This window comes from Peromyscus leucopus, chromosome 3, assembly GCF_004664715.2.
Source record: "Peromyscus leucopus breed LL Stock chromosome 3, UCI_PerLeu_2.1, whole genome shotgun sequence".
Classification (NCBI taxonomy): Eukaryota; Metazoa; Chordata; class Mammalia; order Rodentia; family Cricetidae; genus Peromyscus; species Peromyscus leucopus.
The window spans coordinates 59,681,501-59,706,347 of NC_051065.1; the positions used below are offsets into that span (position 1 = coordinate 59,681,501).

The following is a 24,847-nucleotide window of genomic DNA, read 5'->3' on the forward strand; positions in this document are numbered from 1 at the left end:
TCTTAATGAGAGTGGAAGAAGCTGGGACTGGTGACCGCATTCTGGCCTAGTGCCATCCTTTTTCTCAGATGTTCTGTCCGCTTCAGGCTGCCCTCCTCTGACCCAGGAGCCTATCACAACTACTCCACAGGCACAGTCACTCCTGAACATCATTGTGGCAACTCTCCACCGAATGCCCTATGAGAGGCACAACTTCATCGAAGATGTGACTGGATTGAACATCAGATACTTGAGTGAATACCGTATAAGATTGCTGATATTCAGGTACACAACACGGCATTCCATTACTGCAACCTACAGCTAGCGCTCTTACTCCCGTGCGACTGTTGAGGTGTAGTTGAAACGCTTTTACCCGCTACACATCAGCGAGTCACACCACTCTTCTATACGACTGCCTAGTGCATTTTCTTTGCTAAATTGTTTACTCCTCGACTCACTCTGATGACAGCCGTGGCTTCCATGCTCAGCCCTTGTCTCTGATGCTGGGAGCGGAATAGGAAGCCATATGACAAAAGCAAAACAAGCGTTGTTGGCAAAGCTGTATAGTCTGAGACGTTGTGCACAGACACAGGACTCTTAAGTCCCACAGGCGTGCGTCAGTTACAGGTACAAGCACGGTGTGGCTCTTCATATCTCTAGGTTACCTCTCTACTTACAAAAGAAATTGATCCAAGCATTTATGTGTATATCCAGAAAATCACACTCTCATCAGAACTCCAGATCTATCGCACAATTACCACCATCTGTTACCTGGTCGATAAAGGTACTATGATGAGTAATTCTAATAAGAGAGTGGCATGTCTTAGAGTGAACAATCCTGCATACGTCTATAACGAGTATTGTACAGTGGTCATATCTAGAAGAAAAGCATCCAAAAGTCTAATCCCTGCGCGACATCTCTTTTTGGTCTGAATACTTTTCAAAAATACCTGTATATTCAAATCTTTAGAAGCTAGAGCATGGTGGGCCTTGCCAGAGCCAAGGAACAGGTCTAAGACTGTAGGATCGAGAGAGCGAGGGAACAAGTATATGGCTCTCAAAAGGGGAGATCACTGCGCAGGGAATAGCTCACCAAGCATTCAATGCTTAAGCATCCCAGATTCCAGAAGCTCATGCCTCTCCCTCAGACACGGTGGTACTCATCTAGTGTGCGGTGATTATCTGTTTTTTAGTTAGTTTGGTTGTGCGTCCACTGGTATATAGTGAGCTAAAGCCCACGCTGTTCATATATCACGTTGTCTACGTGAGCTGTATTAATCCAAAGACGGCAACTAAGCGCTAGTAATACGCTCAGTCTGCACTTAGTGGCTGGCTAGCTGCGGTGCTAACCATCTCTTCTTCTGACCCAAGTGTAAGCACTGCTTCTCCTAACAATGTGCATAGTATTGAACCTTGCTGAACTACAGCAATAATTATTATGGTACTCTGCATAAGACTCCTATATCAAAGAACATACCAAAGTCATACTGAGGCATAATGGCAGTTTGAAAATAAGCTTTCTTCAATCAGCAGGAAACAACAGGAGTACAGCCCTCATAAAGGAAAATCTCAAACCAAACATAGAAAATTACTTCTAAGCAGAGGGAGTAGTGCAAAGAAAATGACTAAGTTTACACTATTCGACACCTCTTGACACAACTAAACATAGAGAAAAATACAAGCTATATGCAACAGATGTATCTATAACGACCTAGGAAGAACCATGGAGGCATGACATCAAAATACCAACACTATTATATAAACTCTTCCACTCTCTGGTGTCCTGTCAGGCCTCCTCTTTCTTCTCTTCTAGAATCTCTCTTCACCGCTCGTGGATGAGAAGTTTCCTTTGTAGCACTCCTGTCATCTCTCCTACTGTCGAGCGAGTGATGCGAAGAAACCATAAGACATATAGAGCAGCGATGGATGAGGCTATTTGCTCATCCCCTCGCGTACTCAAACTATTCGACTTCGTGAGGCCACGCTAAACTTAGATTTGTTGCGGCACCAGTTTACTTTAAAACTATGTGTCATCTACTTTCAATTTAAATTGATCTAGCAGAATAGCGACAGCCAGTAAGGTACAAGATAGAGGTAAGTTGAAAACAGCGTAATATATATCCAAACAATTAAAAGATGTCTGGACATGCCGACCTTGTGAACCTAGTCCTCCTCGAGGTATGGTCAAGGGAGAATAGAAAGACAAACAGCAATAGTAAGTCACTCAACATGGTATGAGCAAACTCAGCTCACATCTGACTAGAGAGAGGTTTTGCATTTTCTAGTGGCGATGAATTCACAGGTGCAAACTAAACACAAAGAGAGAATTGCGCGCGAAAGACAAAAAAAACCAATCAAAGACCTTGCCCAAGATTCATACACAAAGTGTGCTAAAATTCCTTTCACACATCGCCACAAGTAATCAGTGCCAGAGATAAATTGTCCTTAAGTTAGAACTGTGGCGTGCTTCCAAAAACACCACCTAAAACAAATGTCTTAATTCAACCAATTCCCACAGGCAACACACAACAATTACAGAGTTCAGCAAAGGTCTCCTTATAATCAGAAAGGACTGCAGGTACATGATGATTGACCTGGTCCCAAGTCTCAGAGGACAGAAAGAAGGCAAAAGGTGTAACTGTGCTTTTGGCTCATTCTCATCATGGGTATACCTAATGCAAATATTTATCCAAAGTCTTTTCTTTGGCTACTGCAGTCATATAACATAGCAAGGACTTAATGTTTTAAATAGCATGTTTATAGCCTCCAAATTACTGATGTAGCATATCACTTTTCAGAGACTAAAGTGTTAATTAAAGCCAGCTGCAATCCACCCTCCTACTGAGAATACTAGTGAACTTGAACATGATTTATGTACTATAAGCCGTGTGTGTGTGTGTGTGTGTGTGTGTGTGTGTGTGTCTGTGTCTGTGTCTGTGTCTGTGTGTGTATTCTAACAAGTTCACACTGCCATTGGCTAGACAAATACACTTTTATCTATTAATGAAGTATCTACAGATTCAAGACCACAGGGTCAGGAAAGAGTTTTTACTAACCTTCAAAACAGAACAACTGTAGCCCTGTCAATTAAACAGATTCAAAGCAGAATCTTTTTTTTCCCCCTGCTTTTTTTCACTGCAGTGTTCCTTACATTACACCAGATGAGACAGCCTATCGTTTTATTGTCTACCTCCTCATTAGAATGCTAGCACAGCCTAAGTCTATTCACTGCTATATTCTCAGTGCATAGAACCCTAATACACAGTTGAGGCTCAATATTTGGGCTGACTGGCTGGCTGGCTGGGTAGATACTCTGGAATTGCATATCTATTGTCTAAGACCTACTAACTCATGAATAAAAAACAAAACAAACAAACAAAAAACCCACAAACCTGCCTAGTCTCCAGGTCTGTTTTTAAAGGAGGTATACATAAATCAAATGCCATTAGTAAATGTTTAGTGACCTCTTGACTCAAAACAATCCAGGAGCAAGAAGATCTCAAAAGAGATTAAAGCACCTGAGGTTATCCATCTTGTAGGAAAAAAACAGGAAGGAAATGAAGTAAAACAGTTTACAATGGCTACCAACCTCTTGGTGCCTCAAAGAACGTCGTGAGTGCTGCATACTTACTTATTGGCTCTCATGCCTTCTCTCCGGGTGGCCAAGCCTTCTGCAACTAGTGACTCTGCAATGTTTTCCCCGTTAGTATCTGAGGAGGGAAATGAACCACATTAGTATCTGAGGAAAGAAATGAACCACCAGAGCCAAACCTGCCTCTGCTAGCAACAGCCCACAGGATGGGCCACTACCATCCTCACTCTTCAGGAGGGAGATACTATGGAGAAAGGTACCAGCAGAAATGCAGCACTGGGCTTCTCAGGAAACTTCCAGAACATCTAGTCTCTTGGACAACCTTTTTTCCCAGGACTTTGTTTCTAATTTTCTAGAGTATTCCTAGGCCAAAAGCAATCGTGGGAGCCACAGGAGACTCACACATGCCAGGTAGCTCAGGAAAACAGCCACGAAGATGAACCTGCCACTGAACACACATCCAGCCTCCTGTACCCTGTGTAGTCCCTCTAATCAGGACTGCACTTGCTCCACTGGTTTCCTGCAAGAATTAAATAATGTGTGCTATCACCAACCAGGGCGGAGTCAGGAATTAGAAAAAGGCAGATAAACTCATTTAGTGCCATCTATCACACTTATGCCAGAAAGTCCAATTCCTCTCCATGTCATATTCTCTACTCCAAAGGCCACTAAGACAAGCCACACAGCTTAAGACTGACTGACTGACTGACTGACAGTGTCTAGATTTTGTCTTTTACAGAGCAGCCATCAGGACAGGAAAGAAAAAGATGGTACACATAAAACTTAACCTGATTAAGGTTCCACTTAAGCATTAGGTTCCACCTGAAACATTAATTGCATTTCCATACTATTGAAAAAGCTTTTAGTCTTGGTACGTCTCTTAAATCTTTGTCGGCTAAAACGATAAAAGAAGACATCTTTGCAGAAATCACTTCATAAAAATCTTTAATATGGCAGAGAGCAAGTTCCCAGATAAACTGTAACACAGCAGTCTAGCTGATAGGTAATATCAGCACAGAATGAAATTCTGCAAGAATTATATCTATCTGGTATACTACATCCTGACTTCAAGCACTAACAAGTATATGTACATACATACACATAAATGCACACATCTCTAATGCCTCGTCACTAGAAAACACATGTCTCTACAAAGGCAAATTGCATATTTCTTTTTCTACCAAAAAATGTTAAGAACAATGTTTATACAAAGGACTCTCAAGGTTCTGCAGCTAAGAACCTCAGCCTTTGCCCTGAGGTTACTGTTAAATCCAAACACTGATTTCACTAATACTAATAAATATTACAATGGTTTCCTCAAAACACAAGAATTCTAGAGTGGAGAGTCCAGTCAAAAGATGCAACAGTGAAGGAAAAGGTGTGCACCAAGAGGCCAAAAAGTCAGAAGATAGCAAAGAATGAAGCCCAGGCACAAAACCAGTGAGAAACCATAAACCACTATCAACAACATATCCCCAAGCTCTCAGAAACGTTCTTGTTACAGAACACTATGAAATGCTGACACTTTTAGAAAGTGAGCTCTCAGTGGGTGATGGTTAATCTTCATTGACAACTTAAGCAGACTTAGAATCACCAGGAGACACAACTCTAGATGTTTCCAGGGAAGCCAAAGTGAGGAGGGAACAGCTACCCACAATCTGGGTGGCAACAACAGGTGGGATCACTGTTCAAATAAAAGGGAAAAAAAGAAAGTGAGCTGAGCACCAGTATTCCCTGCTCCCTTGCTTCCTGACCACAGATGAGATGTGATCAGCCAGTCACCTCATGGTCCTGCTGCCGTGTCTTCCCAGCCATGACAGACTGCCAAATCTAAGCGAACCTTCCCTTCCTTGAACTGCTTTTTTCAAGAAAACTAACACGGAATATTTCTCCTGAAAGGAGAAAAATACATTCCCTTAGACTGAAGCTTCAAAGGAAGCAGCAAAATGTGACAGACAGAAAGGAAAGAAGAAAAGTAAACATATCTAGAAGCCAAGGATCTCATTCTTGGATGTTATCTATCAAATTATGAATAAAGGGGGTTACAAACGAATAGTATCTTGGAGCTGGTAGAAAACTATCTTATTTTATCTTAGAGGACTAAGCCTTGGCGTCATACGCTTAAATCCCAGCAATCAGAAGGCGGAGGTGTTCTGAGTTCCTGGGCAGCCTGATCTATATCGCAAGTTCCAGTCCTAAAAAGTCAAGACTAATCATCTTTCTACAGTAAGTTCTAGGCTAATCACAAGTTCTACTCCCCAACCTTCCATAAAAAAATTCCAATAGACCTGAACAAGATGGCTCCACTGCCATTCTCAATTCACTCTTCTAAAACTTCTACAATTAAGCTCAGTCTTTTTTTTCTTTTGTTTTTTCCTTTTTTTTTTTTTTTTTTTTTTTTGGTTTTTCAAGACAGGGTTTCTCTGTGTAGCTTTGAGCCTGTCCTAGAACTCACTCTGTAGCCCAGGCTGGCCTCAAACTCAGAGTTCCGCTTCCTTCTGCCTCCCAAGTGCTGGGATTAAAGGTGTGTACCACCACTGGCTGGGTAAACTCAGTCTTTTTGTTTGTTTGTTTGTTTTTAAAGAAATAATATAAAAATTTTATTTATCTCCTTCTGTGTGATTAGGCAAAACCATGAGAATGAATGGATGTTTGCTCTGGGCACAGTGTGCCATAAATGCCAAGGTCGTCTTCATCCTTTTTGACATCTTTTTTTTTTTTTTTTTTTTTTTTTTTAAAGTTCAGTCTTAATGGGATGTCATTATGCTTACCTTCTAATTCTGGCCTAGAGTCAGGCATTGACTATTTAAGTCAAACAGATAATCTAAGTTGCTAGGATATTAGGAAGACTTCTAATTAATTAACCAGTTAGCTTAATAAAAAAAAATCTACTCCAAAACTATTTAGGTATTTAAACTGCTGTGACACTGGCATATTTCCCTTTAAAGTGAAGTTGAAAGTAAATTGTGTGAGTGTCTAAAGGGATAATGAACACATTTCTTATACATTTATCCTGATAAACTTGTTTTTTTATATTAACACATTTAAGACTAAATCTTTGTGTTGGTCCAGATTAAGCAGGCTTTCTCTTTTAAAAAATGTCATTAGCTATTGTCTAGAAAACATTTAACTAAGTCTTTCACTGTCCCATTGCCCACTCAAAACTCTATTCCCCACTTTTATATTACCTCTATCCAATCCAAAGAAGACCACACCTAATATTCCATGAATCATTTGACCTAGCTAAAAATGTGTTTGTATGTGCATATGAGCATGTGTCAGCACACACAAAGTTAATGATGATGTAGACCACGTCAAAACTGGTTGCTTTACATACCTTTAAACTCTCAGGAGCTTACAAATGAAGAAACTAGGGCTTGTAGAAGTAAAGGGTAAAGGGATACAGAATGGGAAAGTCAGAATTCTAACCCCAGCCATCCAATTCAAAAGCCTATTTTCATTCTAAAATATTCGAACAATAAGACAGATTTTTAAAATAACAACCACTGGCCCCAAACAGATCTTCTTTTGCTAAAGAGTCCCCAGAAAGAAAAGCTACAAGATAAAAGAATACAGAATGCAATATAGGAAATCTATAGGAATTCAATTAGCACTCTGACCCCAAAGCACAGAGCTGTTGAGTTGCCTCTACTGGAAGAAGAATGCTACAGTAAGCCACAGGTCCTACACCAATCCAAGAAAGCACAGGGGTGAACAAGGATCTGGACTGCTGGAGGTGTGTCTCTGTTCTTATGTGCATGTGCCCAGCAGGAATTCCCATACAACCCACAGCAACTTTCCTAGAGTTAACGCACAACAGGGGCCCATTCTGGCCTTCTGCCAAATCAAAACTGATCCTTGGATGAACTTTAGGCTCCAAGAGAAATGAGTCCACTCTTCTTGCTGCTCACCTTTTCCAAGGTAGATCATCCCATACTCTCGTCCCTGGGGAGTCTTGTTTTCTATCGTGAAACAGACTTCCTTCCCAATCAGCTTCTTGCGAAGGAATTCTCGAGCAGGAAATGCCCAAGGCTGAAATACAAAACAGAAGTGTCATGGGAAAACTGCCTACTCCAGAACCCAATCAGCATCAAAGCAACTTCATGTCTTCAATAAAACTGTTTAGGCACTTAACCTCAGTCTGGCCAAGGACACGAGGAGGAAATACAGACAACTGACAGCACACTTCGGGGCCTCCTAGAAAGGGTCTGGATTAACTAGCATAGGCCTAACACGGGCCTCAGAGCTCTCCAGACACCACCAGCAGCACTGGCCTCCACCACTCTCCGCTCAGTTACAGCTTCCTTGTGCACAATATCTGCCACCATTTTTATAGCACTTCCACGTGCCTGCCAGTGCTCTGACTGCTTTCTGTAGCTCATCCCACTCCCTGACATGGGAAGCCCCCCCCCCCCAGGAACCACCTAGAGGTTAATCATCATAAATAACAACTACTACCCCATCTGCTTGTCTCCTTCCAGTCTGCAAAGTACTTGCCTTAATGCCAGTTCAAGGCAGAGCTTTTAGTGCTGTTACTATTTGGGAGTGAATCTCTGCTCAGGTAGGAGCCTTATTTATGCCATTTCTACCACCATTCCAAGGACAGCAATAAAGTTGAGAGAGCAGTCCCCAAAATGTTTCCTCTTCTACTTCTACTCTGGTCTAAAACCTGGAATTTGAACAGTAAAATGGCTCAGCAGGTAAAAGCTCTTGCTGCACAAACATGACAACCTAACTCCAATCCCCAGATCAAAGAGAGAACAGGTACCTGAAAGCTGTCCTCTGGCCTCCACATGCATACTGTAACATGTGCACGTGCATACACACGCACACACATGTACATACACTGTAATACTAATACTAATTTTCATGTTTAAAGATCCTAGAATCCTGGGAAGACACCAGTGACAGCTCTTGATAAGGAGCATCTTATAAATGGCATAGTGATTATTATTCCCTCACTCATTCAGGACAGACGGGGGGGGGGGGAGCACACATAATTGGAAACAAAGGCTCTATGTGAACAAGATAATCCACTAATCCACAAAGAGATGGTCTTGTCCACATCATCACTCCTAGGATGGTCCACGTCTGTCCAACCCACAGCCCACAACCCACAGGTGGCTAAGGATGGCTATAAATGCTTCTCAACATAAAATAGTAATTTAAGAGACTATGAGGGGTTTTTTGCATGTGTGTATGATTTTTTTTTTCTAACTGCATGGTTCTCAAATGTTTACTTTGTAGATGACACTGTGTCACAATGTCAAAAGGTTAGACATGCCTGGTAGGGAAGAGGAAAGGTCTCCTCTTAAGTAAGTCTGTCAGAGAAGCCCTGGCACTTCAAGTGACAGCCAGGGCCTATCTCCTGTCCCAAGTTCCTTTAGGACAGAAATGGGGAGGGAAGGGGCAAGGGGCACAACAGCAGCCAACATACCAACAGTGCAAGCATAAAAGGGAGCTTCTCCCTTTACGATTCAATCTTCATACCCTGCCCACTGTCATCTCTTCACAGATCAGCATACACATAATAAAATGCAGATCAGATAATTAGTAGCCTGAAAAGGAAGGTCTGAATAAGCCTTTCTATCCAGGGAGCTTATTTTATGAGGTCATTCAATAAACTTCGTCAAAGTTTGAAAACTCCATATAACTTCCTGGAAACCAGAAGCCAATGGAAGATGCAAGTCATGAAAACAGTGCAGTTATTTAACCCAGATGGTGAGTGGTTCTAGGAAGCACTCGGCTCAGCTAAGAAGCCCAAACCAACCTTCTACGCATCTATCCTGCGAGTCTCTTCTCAAAACACCAACAAGCAAAGAGACAAGCACCAAACAGCAATGCAGAGTTCACAGTACCACTATGTCTCATGTTTACAATCACCTCATTCCCTGAAAATGAAGACACCACTCGGCCAAAGTGAAATCTGATAAGATTCCAATTATAAACTGCATCACAGAAAACGGTTCTGAATCAACAGTACTGAACTTCCTGTATTTTTACTATTTCCTCTAAAAATGTTCAAACTATGGCTGTCTTCACAACATATTAGTATTCAAACCTCAGTAACATAGTGCTTTCTTAATACCTGAGAGAGAGCTCAGCAAGTGCTCCAAAGGGAAGCATATTTATCATGGGTAACAACACTCATCAAGGGTCAGTTCACAAGGAAATTCATCTCTAGCCCCTGTGAGAAATCCTCCAGTTTCTATCTACCACAAAGAAGCTCTCTAAAAGCTTTTAAGGACTGCTCAAAGGGCATCCGTTCTTAGACACTCGTGTTTCACAGCTCATCTGTCACTAGCTGGTCAGACAACAAAAGCAAGCCACACTGGAGGACTTGAAATGAAAATATACCTGATTCCATACGGGGGGAAAAAAACAAAGCACCAAGGGTCTATAATCTTTTCCAAAACCAGGCCTTCTTGAAGCTTTGTTCTATCCAAAACTGGGCAATTTGCTACTGAATAAGCTAATACCAACAGATAATCAGAAGACTCAGAGCTACACAGGACAGAGTCTGACCCCGTCCCTTACAAAGGCAAGGGAACACTCTGGGGGAGAATCTTTATGAAAGTGAGGGTAGCCAGGGGGATGGTCTGTCCCAATACAGCCTGCCGGAACTGTAAGAGGCCCATACAGGGAAATTTGCTCCAAGAATTGCTCAAATGTCACAACAGCCTAGTAGGAAGAGCAGCCATGGTCTGTTCATAGGATATTCCAGAATTCTATGTAAGAAACCAATGCCTTTAAGTAGTTGAGCTTGGACTACCACTTCTCTTTAGGGTCCCCAGAAGCAGGGAAGCAGACAGCCTGCACGCCATGCTAAGACCCAAACAAAGGCATGAGGTCTGAAGTCATGAAAGAGAATGTTTTAATTCCAATCTTCTCTTTGGTCAGACTCCTAAAACTACTGAGACAAGATCAAACCCAGAATAATGTCAACTGTGAAGCTAGAGAATTTGATACATGGCCCAATGCTCAGAACTCCTTGTCTCTTCTTCTTCTAACCATCCCATTGTACTCCCTGGCTATCCTGCTCTACCACCTCAATCCTCAAAAGCTGTAATGAAAGTAGAACTGTGACATTCATTTCTGAATTTCCCCTGAAACCAGCATAGAGCTTCACACATAGCAGGCACTTCAATTAATCTCTGGGAAATAAATATATAACCAGCACAGTGCCCATCAATGCAGTGTCTAGGCTGCCTGGAGTATCTAGGCAACGCAGGGGATTAGTCTGGCACAGGGCAGTGACGGCTGGGGACATACAGCGAACCTGTTTTCATTTCCACAGGACTTATGAGAAAGCTGAGCAGCACTGAAAGAAGATACCAGGATATTTGGGGCAGTGACACAAAGAAAAGCAAATGAATAATGATGTCCTTGGTTCTTCTTGAATCTTTCTGATTCTTCTTTCTTGTGGAAAAAAGCTAGACAATGTTCTCCACGGCAATGGAAAGCTGGTGCCTCCCTGTGCCGTGCACCAAGCCCAAAGGAGAGTCACTCTGTTTCTTTTCTCATCTATTCAAGTGTTGATTCACTGTATACCTGCTTTGAATCAGGTGCCGACCAGACACAGGGACACGGAGATGAGAGGAAAGGTTCCTCCTTTGGAAGAGTTCTCAATCCAGTAGAGAAAAACATCCAACTCAGAAATGAAAGGCTGTGAATGCTCTGACAGCACAAAGATGGGACTAGGGAAAGTAAGGTCCTGCAGGGGCGGTGTCTTAAGACAGTGGGTAGTGACCAGGTCACATGGACGGGGAAACACTCCTGAAGGAGAAAGCAGTATGAGCTGGGGACAAAGGCAGAGGGGACTCCAGTAGGCTGTGGGAAAAACAGTGCTGTTATCACCACTGGGCCCAGTGACCACAGAGGTGGTTCAAGCCCGATGACAAATGATCAATACCAAGCAGTTGGCCCCAAACACATATACATATAAGCAGCACTAAAATCAACTAAGCAGATTATAAGTGTGTATTTGCGTGTATGTGTGACAGTAATAGAATAAGAGACCATGAATTTGAGGAGTTTCAGGGGGTAGACACAAGAGAAGTTGAACGGGGGAAATGAGATAAATACAGTATTCATATATGAGGTTTGTTTGTTTATTTATTTGTTTGTTTGGTTGGTTGGTTGGTTTTGGTTTGGTTGGGTTTTTCGAGACAGGGTTTCTCTGTGTAGTTTTGGTGCCTGTCCTAGATCTTGCTCTGTAGACCAGGCTGGCCTTGAACTCACAGAGATATGCCTGGCTCTACCTCCCCAGTACTGGGATTAAAGGCATGCACCACCACCGCCTGGCCCATATACGAGATTCTTAAAAGATAAATAATAATAAAATAAGTAATTTTTTTAATTAGAAGGAAAAGGGCAGTCAGAGCACGAATGGACTTGTGGTCTAGGGTCGGCATGTAGCTTGTCAGAGTGATGAAAACCACTGGAGTGTCTAAGAATAACAATAAGCAAGAGTACATAAATTATGTTCTAAAAAGATCTGGGGGTATGATGGCACCCTTTAATCCCAGTACTTAAGCAGAGGCCATGAGGCCAACCTGGTCTACATAGAGAGTTCTAAGCCAGCTGTCGTTACAGAGTGAGACCCTGTCCAGAGAGGGGAGGAAAGAAATCTGAGATCTCTGGAGGAAGTATGAGAAGAAAGGAGAAGTCAAAGGGCATATTGTTTAAACGTCCCAACCCAACAAAAGAGTTGAACAAGAACCATATCAACAGCCATGAAATGTGCAACAGAGATAGGCTGGAGAGAGGCAGACTCGCTAGGTCTTGATCAAGGCCTGGATACTGGGTCGGGTGTTTCAAGAAAAGTGAGACCAGCACAAGGAAAATCAGGCTGTGACTGGAACCCTGTGTCCATGTCACATCAAGGGTGTGAGAGGAAGACCAGACCATAACAGGGGGAGGACAGACTAGGCCTTAGGAGGAAGCAATAACCATGGGCTGGGAGAGAGTGACTGCAGTTACCAAGAGCTCCACCTCACAAAGAACTCTGAAGAGTTCCTGGAAAAGGCTTGTGACACCAAACTGCTCTGGAAAAGATAAAGCACTGGACTATAAACTAAGATGGAGTGCCAGGGACCTTCCATGCCCATCATTCCTGCCAGAGTCAGCTCAGATTCTACTGCCCTGTTACACAGGAGGAAGTGTCCCACGTTCTCAGCCATGAAACAGGAAATTAAACAAACCTTTCTGAGATAAGGCTGCACTGCTTCTTCCTTTTGGGGAAAAGAGCTTGATGGCCTCTAAGAAGAGGCAGCTCTTCACCTATCAGGAGCAATCAAGCTGTTATAGGGCACACAGCTGAAAGGAGGAGAGAACCCTGAAACAGCAATCCACCCATGTGACGCTCACTCAATGGCTGAGGTGCCAAAAGATGTTTAATCTTCAGTCCTTGATCTAACAGACTAGTTATGACCAAACATTTATTAAGTACTTTGTAATGTGCTGAGCACTTTAATCCTCATTGAGCAATCCAGAGGTAGATATAGACACTACATTAGTCTCAACACTTGTCGTTACTGACGGAGGACCAATGAGAAGGAACTGATTTGAATGTATTTAGTCATTATCTCTAGAGTCTAACCAACTACTGCTAATAGAACAATTATGGGTGATTTTTCTCCATCTCCATTATCTACAATGCTGCCTCACTACTGCCTTATTTAAAAAAATACTATTAAAGATGAAAAGAACTAAATGCTTTCCTTAAATAAAAGCTCATGAGCTATTGTTTTTTCTTCTTCACTTCCTGGAAAGGGGAAAGCAGAGAACAGCCAATTACTAATCTACCCAAAGTCACCAAGCTGCAGCCAAGAACAAATAGGAGTCCAGAAATCCTGTTTCTGACCAGAGAAGCAGCTAAAGGAGAACCAAGCACCACCATTTCCAAGTGTAGAAACCATCTTCTCTACCTCCCACAGCAACTGGGATGGACAGCAGCTACCTGGAGAGGCAAGGGTGAAAGCAGTCGAGAATCAGCTGATGTGAGAAGCCACATAGCCAGGTGGTAAGAGTCAGGGGTGTGGAAGGCAGAGAGGAGATGATGAGAAAAAGCTCAGAAGTAGCTTCTCAGAGTGTAACACAATGACAAGCCACAAGCTGCCCAGAAATTGATAAAAAACTCATCCTTAAAAACCCTCATGTTTAGGGCCAAGGAGATGGCTCAGCTGATTGAGGGCTGCCACAAAGCCCAACTCCTAAGTCCACATGGTAGGAGGAGAAAACAGACTCACATAGGTTGTCCTCTTACCTCCACACATGAACCTATGCATAACACACACCCACACACCCACACCCACCCACCCACACCCACACACACCTCCACACATGAACCTATGCATCACACACACACACACACACACACACACACACACACACAATATTTAAAAAACTCATTTTTAGGGCTGGGTTGTGCAGTGTTTGTCTATCTCACACAAAAACCCTGGGTTTAATCACAGTACCAGACTTCGCGCACATTCCTGTAATTCCAAAACTCAGGAGGGAAAAGCAGGAGGATCAGAAATTCAAAGTCATCCCCTCCTATAGAAGTATAAAGTCAGCTCATGCTACATGAGACCTTATCACCAAAAAAGACAGGGGATTGGGTGTGGGAAGAGGGAACTAGATATTGCTCAGCAGTAGACACTTGCCTGGCAGGTGAGAGACCCTGCTTTCAAGTCCCAGTACTGCCAAAAACAAACAAACAAAAACACCTCACATTTACATAAAACTTTACAGTTTCACAAATTCAGACAGCTTTGGGGATATCAGCAACTATAACAAAAGGTTAGCACTAGTATTGACAGATGGCTGCCATTTATAAAAATGTTACACTGATGTGACTTCAAATCTATTCTCCGAGAGTGAGAAAGTGAGGCCTACAGGAAGGGATTTGGGACGGCGCTGAGATTGTTACTACAATTAACCAATCAGGAGGTAAAGAATCATCAGGGAAATAGGCCTCTGGGCATCACTCTTGATTTGGTTAGCTGAGCTAGAAAGACTCTCCCACTGTGGAAGGCACCCTATAACATGGGATCCTCTCCTGTATAAAGGAAGGCAGGCAGCTGGACACAAACACTCATCACATCTGCTTCCTGGTTATTCTGCTGGGACCAGATGCTTTCTGCTCCTGCTGCCTTGACTTCCCTGCTATGATGGACTGTACCCTTGAATTCTGAGTTAAATAAACCCTTCTCCTTTGAGTTACTCAAAGAAAAATGAAAAGAAACTAAGTCAGGCAGTGTACGTATAATGACAGATGAGATGTAAGCTACTGGGGATATATCCAGTCATCCTGACAAAAAATACTTACCATGAAGAGAAAAGAAAGCACATCAAAATTTCATCAAAGGGGAGAGCAGGCTGCCAACTAGGCCCATAGCCTCAGAAAGGCCTGGGCAAGCACCTACCTCATCCGGTGTATCTTTCCCATCTGGTTGTGTGGCAGCCGCCCGCCGAGCGAGATTTCCAGCACGGATGTTGCTGAGGTTGATCTGCCTCTCAGGAGGAGGACCACCACGGGGCTGCCCACGGACAATGATAGCACACCCAGAGAGGACCTACATAGGTAAGAAAAGAGAATGGTGGCCTGAAAAATAATATCACCATAATGTAAGTTATATGCTAATGAATCCCCAACATCTAGAAAAGTACTTTTACACCCCAGAGGTCCTCAAATATATCTATAAAATGATAAAATAAACAGAATTTGGCTTGAATTTTATAAGAAAAATTACCTACAAAGAGCCTTGGGCCAGGTTCAGAAATATAAGTAGGAATTAAACAAACAACAGAAAAGCCATAAAATAAACAGACTGGGATAAAAAGGCATATGAGACATAGAGGTTAATAACCTTTGTAATTTTATCCCAGCATGCATCAACACTGTTCTTTTCAATTATTAACAAGTTAATATCTCCACGCTTTCCATCCTAGAATAAGGCAAACTATGAACACTTAAAGAAAGGGAAGCTAAAGAAAGAAACCCCACATAATCAAGGCCAGAAGCAGGGGACACCAAAGCATGTGCAACATCATATGAGATACACACAAGTACTGCCTCTAGAAGTCCACATCCTAAACATTTACATTCCCAGCTGTGGTGGCGGCTTCTCTCCACTCCTGGCTAAGAAGCCAGAACAAAACCTATTTGCAACTGTGGAAAGGGCTCTCAAGTTCACTGGCATTCACTTTTAAATACCTGAGGGGCTGTAAAAGGAAAGATTCTGAGTGAGAAGAGAAAAAAAGGCACACAGTAAAAATGGCACAAGCTACTCAAACTGCCTCTGCTTCATGAGGCTACTCTGACAGATAGCTGGGCTCACTCAGTCTGAAGGGTTCTCAACTCCATGCTTCAAAACGAACAACAGCTACTGAAGATTAGTATGGAAGGCCGCAGGGCTGTCAATGGAGGGTACAGCTCAGAGGAGATCCTTGAGACAAAAGCTCACTCCGAAAAAGTATAAGGAGAAGACTCTTCCACACACCCACTAGCAGACATTCTCCCTCTCCTCACTCAACTAATGCTTTCAATTTTAAAAATGTGTCATAAATGTATGAGTCAGAGAATAAGAAAAGTAAAAGATTGAGTAGCCACTATCCAAGGCCTAGAACATTGCCCCAGGTGTTAGTGGTTTGAATGAAAATCTCCCATAGGCCCAAAGGGAGTGGCACTATTAGGTGTGGCCATGTTGGAGGAAGTGTATCCCTGGGGGTAAGCTTTGAAGTTTCAGAAGCTCAAGCCAGGCCCACTGTCACTCTCTCTTCCTGCTGCCTGCTAATCTGGATGTAGAACTTTCAGCTCCTTTTCCAGCACCCTATCTGCCTGTGCACAGCCATGCTTCCCACAATGACAATAATGGACTAAACTTCTGAACCTGTAAGCCAGCCCCAATTAAATGTTTTCTTTTATAAGAGTTGTCGTGTAAAAAAAAATAAAAATAAAAATAAAAAAGAGTTGTCATGGTTGCTGGGCAGTGGTGGCACATGCCTTTAATTCCAGCAATGGGGAGGCAGAGGCCAGCCTGAAATACAGAATGAGTTCCAGGATAGCTAGGACTGTTACACAGAGAAACCCTGTTTCAAAAACAAACAACATGGTGCTGGAGAGATGGCTCAGCGGTTAAGAGTTCTGGCTGCTCTTCTAAAGGACCTGGGTTCAGTTCCCATCACCGACATGGCAGTTCACAACTGTCTGAAACTCCAGTTACAGGGGCTCTAACACCCTCATATAGACACACATGCAGGCAAAACCCCAATGCACATTAAATAAATAAATAAATAAATCTTGAAAAACAAACAAACAACAACAAGAGTTGTCATAGTGTCCCTAACTAAGACAAAAGTTGGTTCTGCTGTGATAGGCCAGGCCATGCTTTTGTTTGGAGGACTATGGAACACTTTGGGACTTTAGACTAGAAAAGCAGTTGAATGCTTTAAGTAGGGCTTAATGAGCCTTACTATTAGGAGCATGGAAGACAGTGGTGCTGAGGGTGATTTGGACTGTGGAAGCCTGGCTCAAGAGGTTACAGAGAATAATAATATTAGTATGTGGCCTAGAGACCAATCTTGTGATATTTTGGCAAAGAATGTGGCTGCTTTCTGCCCTTGTCCAAAAAAAAAATCTATCTGAGGCTAAACTGAAGAGTTATAGATTAACAGCTTTGGCTCAGATTTCCAGACAGTCTAGTCTTGACTGTGTTGCTTGGTTATTAGTGGCCATGCTTATACAGATCTATTATGAAAAGGAGCAAGCTGAGCAAGAAAACATACAAAATGTACAGTTTGAGGAGAAAGGGGTTACCGGGGAAGGTAAAGAGCTATGTCCTGTGTTCAAGGAGATAAACAAATCAAAGAAAGGCCTGGTGCTAAATGGAATAAAGGGAGTGTAACCTCAGGGCAAGATCCCACCAACTAAGCCTCCAACTTGTGAAAAGGAATTAAAGAAAAGCTCAGAGCCAGGTATGGTAGCATGAGCCTTTAATCCCAACACTCAGAAGGCAGAGGCAGGTGGACCTCTGAGTTGGAGGCCAGCCTGGCCCACAGAATGAGTTCCAGAATAGCTAAGCTTAGGCAGTAAAGGAAACCATCAAAAACAGAAAGCAGGTAAAAATGTATTTTGGGGGGCCATATTCCAGCCCCAGCAAACAGCAGAACTTGGCGACTTTAGGCATGTGGTTCTGGCTTTAGAGTCAGGGATAAAAGAAAGGGATTATGGAATCTCCTTCCTCAACTAAGCCACTGAGGCCAGGCTTGTGTCAGGGTGTCCCTGGATGGAGGCCCAGACAGCCACTGTGTGAAGCTTGTGAAGGTTAAGTCTGCATTGCCTTGGAGACCCCAAGATGTTAGAGATGCCAAAGCCACAGAATAGTGGCCAAGCAGAGCTGCTACCAGGGAATGGAACCAGCCCAAGAAAGAGAAATTTGTTGCAGTCAACAAAGCTGAGCAGAGTTGGAGATCTCAAGGGGGTTTAACATTAGACATGGAGACGCAGAGTTTGGAGTTCACTGCTGGTTTTTAGTCTTGCTTTGGTCAAGTATTTCCTCTTTATGGTCCCTTTCCTCCCTTTTGGAAAGGTAATGCATCTCCTGTGCTATATGTTAGAAGTATATGATCTGCTTTATCATTTTGGTTTTATAGGGGATTACAGTTAAGAGATTCCATGATTCTCAGAAAATACTTTGCTTTGGACTTTTAGGCAGTGCTGATACTATGATACACTACTGGGACTTTTGAAGTTAGACTAACTGCATTTTGCATTATGATATGGCTAGAAGCCTATGGGAGCCAGGGAGTGAAATGTGGTGGTTTGAATGAAAATGGCCCCCATAGGCCCATAAGGAGTAGCAGTATTAGGTGGGCCTTGTTGGAGGTAAAGCTCTGTTGGAGGAAGTGTATCACTGGAGGTAGGCTTTGAGGTTTCAGAAGCTAAAGCCATGCCCAGTGTCACTCTGTCTTTCTGCTGCCTGCCAATCTGAATGTAGAACTTTCAGCTCCTTCTCCAGCACCATATCTGCCTGTGCACAGCCACCTTTCCCACCATGATGATAATGGACTAAACCTCTGAACCTATAAGCCAGCCCCAATTAAATGTTTTCCTTAGAAGAGTTGCGGGTGTCTTTTCACAGCAACAGAAACCCTAAGACACTCTCCATGTCCTTTCTACCCAGTCTTCTGATGCCTACCACCACTATGACCACCATGAGAGAATCACTCCCTTGCTCTTCTGCACACGTGTTCCATTCATCTTACAAATCTTTAAGCAACAGAACTTCATTTCGTCTATTTGTGAGCTTTACTAGCTAAGTCTTATATACAATGACTTGTTTCTTTTACAAATTCTTTTTAGTAAAATATATCCATGCTGGGGTGAAATACAACTCACTTTTCATGACTATGGTATTTCAATGTATAACTCTATCACAACTGATCTACCCACTCTACTACCTTTTCATGAGAATTCCATCAAGCAATATGCAGATCCTGATACTTGTTTAAACTAGCACTCCAGTTAATGTCGCCAATGTCTTAAGCACACAGACCTTGGCCTAAATCACTCCACTGTGGCTACACAAGCAAACACTTGTCTTCCCAATCCAGTTACAAGAAAATGCTCTTCATTTTTATCCTTTCTTCCTTTTTAGACTTTACTTTTTATTCATGTGTATCTTTGTGTCTGTATGTGAATATGTGCATGTATGTGCATCAGTATCCACTGAGGCCAGAAGACATCAATGGATTCCCTAGAGCTGGAATTACAGGCAGTTAGTTATAAGCCACCAGGAATTGAACTTGGGTCCTATGAAAGAGCAGTAATCACTCTTAACCACTGAGCCATCTCTCCAGTCCTCATTGTATGGAGGTCAGGGGTCAACATCAGTATTTTCCTCTATCACTCTCCACTTTATTTTTTGAGGCAGGGTCTCTCACAGAACCTAGAGTTTGATGACTCAGCCCAATTCCCTAGCCAACAAGTTGCAGGAATCCATCTGCCTGTCTCTACCTCCCCAACTCTGAAATTAGAGTAGCGTGACACCATGTCTGGCTTTCTTACATGGGTACTTGGGATCAAATGCAGCTTCTCATGCTTGTACAGCACGTACTTTACTGACTAAGCCACCTCCCGGCCCTCTCAATTCACTTAAGATGCTCTGTGTGTTCTTTATTATTAAGTATATTAATTCAAGACGCAGTCACCAAACCAACCTAACTCATCATGACAGGGACACCTATCTTCCTATCCTCCAGCCAGAAAGGACTGACATGGGTGCAACTTTCTTCTGAAATAGTCTCCCCAGCGTTTGCCAATGGCATTGAAGAAGAGGCAGGAAAACACTGCGTCTGCAGGGCACTGTGGAAGAATGAAGCCTATATGTTAAGGAAGACTAGTTTTCCTCCTATTTATAGGATCTGAAATCAAAATACACCATACCCTTCTTGCAGTTATCTACAACTCATTTTCTAAGCATTGATAAACTGCCTTGTTAACAGTTCTTATTCAAGTCCTTCCTCAATAAAAATATTCTAAAGGGGCCGGGCGGTGGTGGCACACGCCTTTAATCCCAGCACTCAGGAGGCAGAGGCAGGTGGATCTCTGTGAGTTCAAGGCCAGCCTGGTCTCCAAAGCGAGTTCCAAGAAAGGCGCAAAGCTACACAGAGAAACCCTGTCTCGAAAAACCAAAAAAAAAAAAATTCTAAAGGGTTTCAATTACTGAAGATCTCCTACCCAATAAAAACCAAGGCAAAATGCTTAAAATATCTATATAAAACATGGAAAAGACCAACGTCCTATAAATCAGACTAATATTTTATATGGCATCAAGCCAGTTTTCATAATAAACAGACATTGGGTTTTTCAAAGTTAATTCATTGATTGGTTGATTGATTGATTGACTTTTCATCAACATTTAATACCAACAAAGTGTGGGCCACTGTTCTAGGCAAGTTGCATATTTTAGGGGACTAGAAGACAGAAGTTTCTGCTCCTGGGGAACTGATGCTCAAGTGAGGAGACAAACAGGAAACAACAGATGTGAGGAAAACAGCATTTATCATATTTGTAATTTCAGAAGAATAAAGACGGTGAAGAAATTGTCATGGGTAATTGATCTGCCAAAGCTCCACTGACTGATTCATGTTACAAACTTTCATGAACACACTAATTATCCTTAATTGCTAATTTATAGGGCATAAACAACAAGTCATATGGTTACCACTTTATCCAACTGGAATAATAAAATGACATATTCTAGAAAAAAACGATCTCGGGACTACCTGCTACAGCAGGAGGATTGTGAAGCCAGCTGTCATAATGAGTCAGCTTGAATGAGGGTATAGATTTGACACTTCTCAGCTCTGCCTATAAAGGTTGCAGAGGGATGTGGTGAGATTCAAAAGATCTGGCTTCAAGGCCCGAAACAGACAGCCACAGAGGCTGAAACAAGGTACTGGAAAAAAAAAAAATGGAATTTCAAACTGTTCAAACCCACTTACAGGTTTACTGGGAGATTTACCTACAGTGAAACACTATATGGAGAGCCACTAAAATGTTGCCCAGCAACAGAACAGGACATTAAATCTTCACTAGGCTCTGATAAATGATTTGGTACACTTAACTCTCAAACATCCAGACCACTGCCATCACAAGACAGAAAATTAGATACAAAAATATACTCTCACCAGCTACACAAACATGATCATACAGAAAATGCTTAAGTATACCAATACTGGCTAGTATTTTTCCCAGTTCAAGAGCAAAATCATCTTGGTTCAAGAAAGGTATCTTACCGGCTCTGCTTACCGGGGCATTTTTGTCTCTGGAGGTATAAAAGACATGTGACAAGAGCAACGTTGTCGATGGAAGGGCCAGTATAAAGGATTACGAACAGGCAACTAAGGATAGATATAAAGCAGGGCCACATCACAGCCACACATTTACAACCAAGAGGTTTTGAACAAGGTGCCGAGATAATTCAATGCAGAGAGAGCAGAACTTTCAACAAAAGGTGCAGACACGCACAGGAGGATGAAGTTTGATCTTTACTTCACACTATAAACAAAAGAAATTCAAAAAGCATCACAGATATGAAAGCAAGTCAAACTTATAAAAGTCTAAGAACAAAACATACAGGTAAATCTACAAAACCTTCCAGTAGATGATCATTTTTTAGATACGACACCAAAAGCACAAGCAACCAGAAAAAGAAAGAAGGAAATAGAACTTAATCACAATTGAAAGCATTGGTTCAATAAACACTTAGGAAGACCATGAAAACAAGGCTGGTTCAGCTGCTAGGCCCTAAATCCCAAACCTCAACATCACAAGAAATGGAAGGCAGGGAATAGGAGAGGAAGAACAGAAGGTACAAAAGTTGTGAAGCGTATAGCTCAGAACTGTTTAATATCCAGAAATGTCCTAAGAAACCGAATAAACACAGAACAACTGGAGAAAATAAGTTGGGAAAATTTCAGTCCATCAGGAAACAGTTTCCTGCCAACCAGAGCTGTTGCCACAACAGGAAGAATCATCTCTTGAGAACCAGAAAGTCATTCAAGGGGGCTAGAGAGATGGCTCAGTGGTTAAGAGCACTGTTTGCTCTTCCAGAGGACCCAAGTTCAATTCCCAGCACCCACATGGCAGCTCATGACTGTCTGTGACTCCAGTTCCAGAGGATCTGACACCCTCACACAGATATACATGCAGGCAAAACACCAGTGCACATGAAATAAAAATAAATAAAATTTAAAAGAAAGTAATTCCAACAAAGCAGGCAATCCCAGAAGAACATGAGCCGTGTGGTCCATGAGATATCCCAGAACAGTTGTCAACACAACCTGCTTCTATCTTTCTTCCTGATTTTGTTCCACCCTTTTTTTTTTTTTTTCTAAAATCAAGAGGCGAGCTAAATTAGAGGCCCCACCATTCAAAAACAACGAACCAGAAACCCTTTACGGCACTGCTGTTTCTCTGACGGGATATGCTCCCTCCTCAGCCACTCCACAAACAGGCTCTCAGGTTGTTAATCTCAGGGTCACCAAAGAAGTCAGAAGAAGACAGCACTTTTCCTTTGAAGCTGAAGACTCTGAAAGCAGCAATAGTGACTTCAGCCGAAAACCACATGGTAACTATCAGCACACAGAAACAAGTGTCTGGAGCTTCTCTGTAGCCAGTAGAGCTGCTGTCAGAGACCAAAGCATTCAAAACGCAAGCCCCCATGAGCTGGCGGCTCCAAATCAAAGCATCATTTGTGAAACGCACACACCACCATCATTCTTAAAATAAAAATTTTAAAGGCCAGTATCAGATCTAGCCCCCTGCCCTTGATTTATAATCAAGAGCAAAAATAAATCTCTTCTTTTTAACCTTGCCCAATTTGCAGTATTAATGATATTTGCTACTAATTATGGACTGGCTATGATAATAATACACAAGCTGCCAAAATCTATTATGTGTAGCTCAGGAAATGGCAAGGGATCATAAACCACTTTTCTCTATCATATTTTCTGATTTATAGATGAAGAAAACATGGTATGGTAATGTGATGCATCCCAGCATACTTTCCAATAAACCCTAAATACTACACATATGAGAACCATGAACCAATACTGGTGACTTACAAAAATAAGTACTGGCAAGTCCCTGTACAAGTGATGATTCCCCAGCAAGACAGAAACTCATGCTCCTGGAAGCCACGGAAGAGCTGTCTACAGACCTCGTTCCCCAGAGTCAAGTCTTTACAACCTTCTAGTGGGCTCTATTTACTGCCAGACTGGAGAGACTAAGATCTACAAGTCAACCAGACAGAGGAACTCAGGAAGAAAAGACGAGTATATAGTAGACTCAGTGTCACTTCCAAGAACTTAATTCCAGTTGCCAAACAACAACAAAAAATTTCAGACCAATAGTCATATGGCCTGGTCAAAGGAAGAAGCAAAAGTAAATGAAGCCTAGCCACAATGGTTACATGTACAAAACAAAACACTCTCCACACATAAGGCTCAGGGAGCACTGTGGAAGAGGGGGTAAAAAGACTGAAAAGTCAAAAGATCAGGGAGCTTCCTGTGAAGACTGTGTCTCCTAGGAACACCAGAAGCTCTACTCACAAGGTCTTACCAACATGGCTGCCCAACTGCACAAGGACAGCCCAGGAGCTGAGCAAAGCTGGGAGGGGTAGCCTTCCCTGGGGAAGGACAGATCAACTGGTTGTTGTGGTGATAGACTGTGTACCCTACTAAACTGTGCCTGAAGATCAGAGAGCAGAACAAGCCACTAGATTAAACATAGATGCCAGGCAGTGGTGGCATGCACCTTTAATCCTAGCACTCGAGAGACAGAGATCCATCTAGAAGGAAGTGATGGCTGAGAGGAGAAAGGCATAATAAGGCATGAGGAGACAGGAACGAAAGCTTTTTTAGCTAAAGCCTTTTCAGCAGAAGCCCTTTTGGCTGAAGCTTTTCAGGCTGAGGAGTCCTAGAGGTGAGACGTGGCAGTGGCTTGTTCCTTTGTCTCTCCGATCTTTCAGCATTCACCCCAGTATCTGGCTCTGGGTGTTTATTAAGAGATCATTTAGCAATTGGAGTTACAGGATGTCCACTGACAATCAGTCCTAAAAATATACATATAAGTAATATTATATAGATTCAGTAGGTTATATTTAGGAACACACACACACACACACACACACACACACACACACACGTAATAACAATTGATGGAAAAAGGGCAATAATTTTGAAAGAGAGCAGGGGAGGGTACATGGGAAGACTTGAAGGGAGAAAAGGGAAGGGGGAAATGTTGTAATTAAAATACAATCTCAAAAACAAGCAAGCAAAAAAAGCAAATGAACTCCAGATCCTAAGGATATGACTATAGACAGGACTTTGAACCCTCTACCAAATGATCGGGTTCAGGTACCCTGCCTTAAAGGTATAGAAAAGTACTACAGTGATCAGGACTCTTCAATGCTCTGAACGTGGAAAAAAAAAAAAAAGAATTTCCTTAAGTGTTATAATCTAGAGAAATAAAATGCAAAGAAAGACAAGAACATCACACCAAAGTACGCAGTAAAGATTAAGAAAAGAATATTACTTTCCTGAACAATGAGAGAATATAGCTGGCAGTATATGTCTACAGGATCCACATACACTGCGAATGAATACGGAAGAGCCGGAGAGAACACAGCCTAGTGATGCTGAGAACGCTTACATTTAACATTCTGATAGGAAAAAGAAATCCAACACAAACTATCAGCAAGAATT

At 42.3% G+C, this 24,847-nt stretch overlaps 1 protein-coding gene across 1 annotated transcript in view; it reads right to left on the reverse strand.

The window, feature by feature from the left end:
- Snd1 (staphylococcal nuclease and tudor domain containing 1) overlaps nucleotides 1-24,847 on the reverse strand; it is a 432,108-nt gene that overhangs the window by 382,436 nt on the left and 24,825 nt on the right. Inside the window, exons 2-4 of the mRNA XM_028866246.2 lie at nucleotides 15,001-15,150; nucleotides 7,483-7,603; nucleotides 3,611-3,689 (exon numbers count right to left, since the gene is read on the reverse strand). Of these exons, the coding sequence (XP_028722079.1) occupies nucleotides 3,611-3,689; nucleotides 7,483-7,603; nucleotides 15,001-15,150 (350 nt within the window). The remainder of the gene's footprint in view (nucleotides 1-3,610; nucleotides 3,690-7,482; nucleotides 7,604-15,000; nucleotides 15,151-24,847) is intronic.